Source organism: Zea mays, chromosome 1 (assembly GCF_902167145.1).
Source record: "Zea mays cultivar B73 chromosome 1, Zm-B73-REFERENCE-NAM-5.0, whole genome shotgun sequence".
In the NCBI taxonomy this organism is placed as follows: domain Eukaryota; kingdom Viridiplantae; phylum Streptophyta; class Magnoliopsida; order Poales; family Poaceae; genus Zea; species Zea mays.
Window position 1 is genome coordinate 295,807,144 of NC_050096.1, and position 3,969 is coordinate 295,811,112.

At 43.7% G+C, this 3,969-nt stretch overlaps 1 protein-coding gene across 1 annotated transcript; it reads right to left on the bottom strand.

Annotated features, from left to right (window-relative positions):
- Window positions 1-632: 632 nt before the first annotated feature.
- On the bottom strand, window positions 633-2,150 carry LOC100278738 (uncharacterized). The gene is made up of 2 exons (NM_001151916.1): window positions 1,271-2,150; window positions 633-915 (listed from the first exon to the last, which is right to left on the bottom strand). Exon 1 carries the CDS (start codon window positions 1,609-1,611, stop codon window positions 1,294-1,296), a length of 318 nt encoding a protein of 105 aa, NP_001145388.1. The 5' UTR covers window positions 1,612-2,150; the 3' UTR covers window positions 633-915; window positions 1,271-1,293.
- Window positions 2,151-3,969: the final 1,819 nt, after the last annotated feature.

Here is a 3,969-nt window from a genome sequence, read left to right on the forward strand (position 1 = left end):
ATCCCGAAAAATCTGAAAACGGTCGGAAAAATTTGGTAAACGGTAACGAAAATTTACCGACCATTTACATCCTTAGTGATGATTTTGATATGAATATTGTGAATTCTGTTATCTAAATGCTGTGAATTATGTAGATTCTAGATTTGTGCACTGTAGTTGTGTTATCTGAATGTTGTGTACTGTAATCTAGATATGTGCACTGTAATTCTCTTAGTATACTGGAATTTGTGTTGTTTGGTATGATAACAGGGCTGATGAGCTACCGACACATCGTACCACCGTCCGAGTAAGAGTTAGCAGGCGTGTCGAGCTTGGGTATGAGTGCAGTCCGGCTCGGCACGGAACTGTTGGCGTGCCAGGCTCGGCCCAGCCATATTCGTGTCGGGCCAAGTCATGCTCGGGCTGGGTGGGCCCGGCACGTCCTAATGGACATGTATAATTGTTGTAGTTTATTGTCTGTTTTTTAACAATATTTTTCTATTGTTAAATTTCATCGTATAATTTTCTTAACAATAATTTCTAAAAGTCCGGAACCGAATCCTCAAGTGTTTCGTTCAGATATGAAATAATCAGCGATAGGCTGGTTAGGCAGCGATCGCATGACTGTCATTGTCGACGCATCTCGACAAGGCTTTTACTGTGAGTAATGATAATTTTATTTAAGGTACATTTAATCTACTGCATGCGCGATTTATCTATTATCATGTAGTGGTTTCCATCGTTGCGGAACTCCATGATATGTGTCATGAAGGTCGTCGATGCGAAGTTCAGCGGCGGCGCATGGAAATCACCGGTGTGAGCACGTTGGCGGAGAAGGGCACAAACTGCGGGGGAGGCGGTGGTGGTGCCCGTGGCAAGTGACCCTCGCGCTGGAGGCGACGGCGCGCGGTGAGCAGATGGCATGGTGGTGGTGGTCTGTTGGAGAACGCCGTGATATGCGAGAGACAGCATTATCGTAAATTCTTAGTTGGTCTAAAAAATTAGTCCAGAAACTAAGCATGCAAGCGAGATCGAACAAGGAAAGCTACTACTATATACTAATGATGACAAAGCACGAATCAAAAGCAATGCAACTATAGGCTCGGCAAAATTTCCGATGGAGATGAAATCGCGGATTTATATTGCCCTCTCAGACTAGTTCCAGTCGAAATGAATTAATCAAAGAACACCAATTCACTTCGATCTCAATACTCAACTCCCTCGCGCGCCACAGAATCGATAGCCGAGGGAGTTCGCAAAAACTTCACGTATCGCCGAATCAAAGAACTACCCGGATCACGCGGACGTATCGTCTCATCTCGAGCAACGTGCCGGTTCTTTCTTGCCGCCGCCGCCGCCGTACAAGATGAACTCCGAGGCGCGGAACTCCACCTCGGGCGCCGTCTGTTGCTTCCACCTGGTCGCCGTCGCCACGGGCGACGCGTCGGCGGCCCCGTCGTGCCCGGTGCTGCGGGCGGAGGCGGGGGCCGAGGGGGGCTTGTAGTACATGCGCCCCGTCTGGGGGCAGTGCGAGTAGGAGCGCACGGCGATCCGGGCGCCGATGTCCAGCAACTCCTCGCACACGCGGGCGTACCGGCTGCCGATCGGCGCCGACTTCCTCCCGGCCGCCATGTGAGTTGAGTTCCCGGGCGGGGCAAAGAAGAAGCGCGCGCGCGGCGGGAACTTGGGTTCCTCCCGAGAACGGCCCGCGCGCGGACGGACGACGGGGCGGTGGGCGAGGCTGGACTAGCAGGTCGAGCCGGCCGAGGGACCGAACGTCGCCGCGAGGACGTCGCGAGTTCTTCTTGATTTCTTTCCTCGCGTCGCGGTGATGGCTGGAGCGCGATAGTTAACGTGGAGCGGCGTTGGCGGCGGTTTCCGTTGCTTTACTTCCCTGGCAAGAAAACTTGTGTTACGTGGCAAGCAAGGCCCCACCTGCAGTGAGAAATCTGGATCCAGATTCTTTGCTCTGAATGATCTCCTCCGCCTCCGCAACGGAACTGGTGTTAAAATCGGAAGCTCCTATCATGATCTTGTATTGCATTTGCATGTATGCTCGCCCCCCACATGCACGGACACGATATGATCGTCGTATCCTTGGGGTCAGATGCATGCACCCATGCATTGCCATTTGACATCGAAACTATTCGTTGAATGAGATGACTCTCGTTAAGGGTCTGTTTGGTTTGAGGAGGATTAAAAGGATTAAATTCTCTTCTATTCAAATTTGTATACAAGGAGATTTAATCTCCTCCAGTTTCTCTTAGGGCCTGTTTGTTTACCCCATGGATTATATAATCTGGATTATTTTTGGAGGATTATATAATCTGGATTATATAATCTAGATTATATAATCTGAGTAGTCCTGTTTGTTTACCCAGATTATTTGAGTTGTTAATAGGATTCTTTTGTATGAGGAAGACAAGAATGCCCTCTATATTTGTACTAGGTTGAAACTCATATATGAAAAAAAAAATAATTCAATTGACATTGGCAAATATTGCATTAGCAATATTATCACGGAAGGCATTCATGCCACCTTCTTCATCCCAAATTAACTAGTACTAGGCGCAAAAACGATTCGGTGGATTATAATGGCAATGGTGGGTAATTTCTAGAAAACTTGAAAGGGTAGTGGGGAAGTGGAAAAAAAATAATCCGAAATAAGCACCTCCTCACTTGCTTATGGATTATCATAATCCAAGGGGTTAGATTATATAATCTGGACAAATAAGCTGGACTGTTTGTTTGACTCTTAAGATTATTTAATCCAGATTATATAATCTGTGGGGTAAACAAACAGGCCCTTAATCCATCTTTAATCGAACAAATCATAAGAGTTTGTTTGACTACTTTAGTATTAATCTCAATCCACGTGTGTTGAGATGGATTGAGGTGTAAATTAGTTTAAGATACACTCCAATCCATCTCAATACATGTGGATTGTGGTCAATATTGCAGTATCCAAACTATGCCTAAGTTGGGGAGCTGAATGTAGGTTTCATTTTCGGAGTTTTTTTTGGAAGAGTCATAGATCCTGTTTTCTTGAAAGGCGCCGTTACGGCTAGTTTGGCAATCATATTTTACCAAGGGTTTTTAATTTTTTAAGGAAAATTAGTTCGTTTTCCCTTGGTAAATTAGAAATACTATAAAAAATGGGGTTGTCAAACTAGAGTTTGGAAACTATATTTTCATAATGGATTCCTATTTTTCTAAAGGAAAATGAACTAATTTTCTTTGGGGAAATGAAAATCCGGTGGGAAATTTGGGTTCCCAAATTAGCCATAAAGTTTTACAAGTTTAGCTGAGATTAATTTAGCGGCGATACAGTTGGATCAGGAGCCACATCAAAACATTCAAACACATCGATACAAAGAGGTTGATCTAATTTCTCCATCGTCGGGGGACATCAGAAGGCTTAAGGCCCTGTTTAGATACATTAGATCTAAAGTTTAACTATATCTAAAGTTTAGCTAGCTAAAGTTTAGCCCACTGACTATTAGACATGGGGTGTTTGGATTATCTGGTCTAATAAATAGTTGAGTTGTTTGCTGCACAGAAATTGGCAACAATACCCTTCCTTTTCTTTTTGTTTTATCGTTACGCATTCATCGTTTCCTATGATACCGATTTTGGCAAGAGTCAGAACGTAATTTTTTTTTGCGGCAAACTGCATCAACTTGTATCTCAGTTTTGTTTTTCTACCCATACAATATCATTGGGTGTTATATTTTAGGCGCACGGACACTTCCAATTATTCATGTAAATTTTTAAGTGCCAAATGATAACAAGTCACACAAATATTACATAAATCATCCATTTACTTAGCCTAAATCTAACAACTTCTATTCTATTCTTTATATCTATTTCTAATATATTAAAGCATCAGTTTCGACGGTCGTCCTACGTCATGAGTCAATTTTAACGTCACAGATCTATATGAGTGTCTAATGAAATTATGTATGCTATGAACTTGTATCTTTGACAAGT

Coding starts and splice junctions, on each gene's coding strand:
- LOC100278738 (NM_001151916.1), bottom strand. CDS start 1,611: ATGGCGGCCGGGAGGAAGTCGGCGCCGATCGGCAGCCGGTACGCCCGC.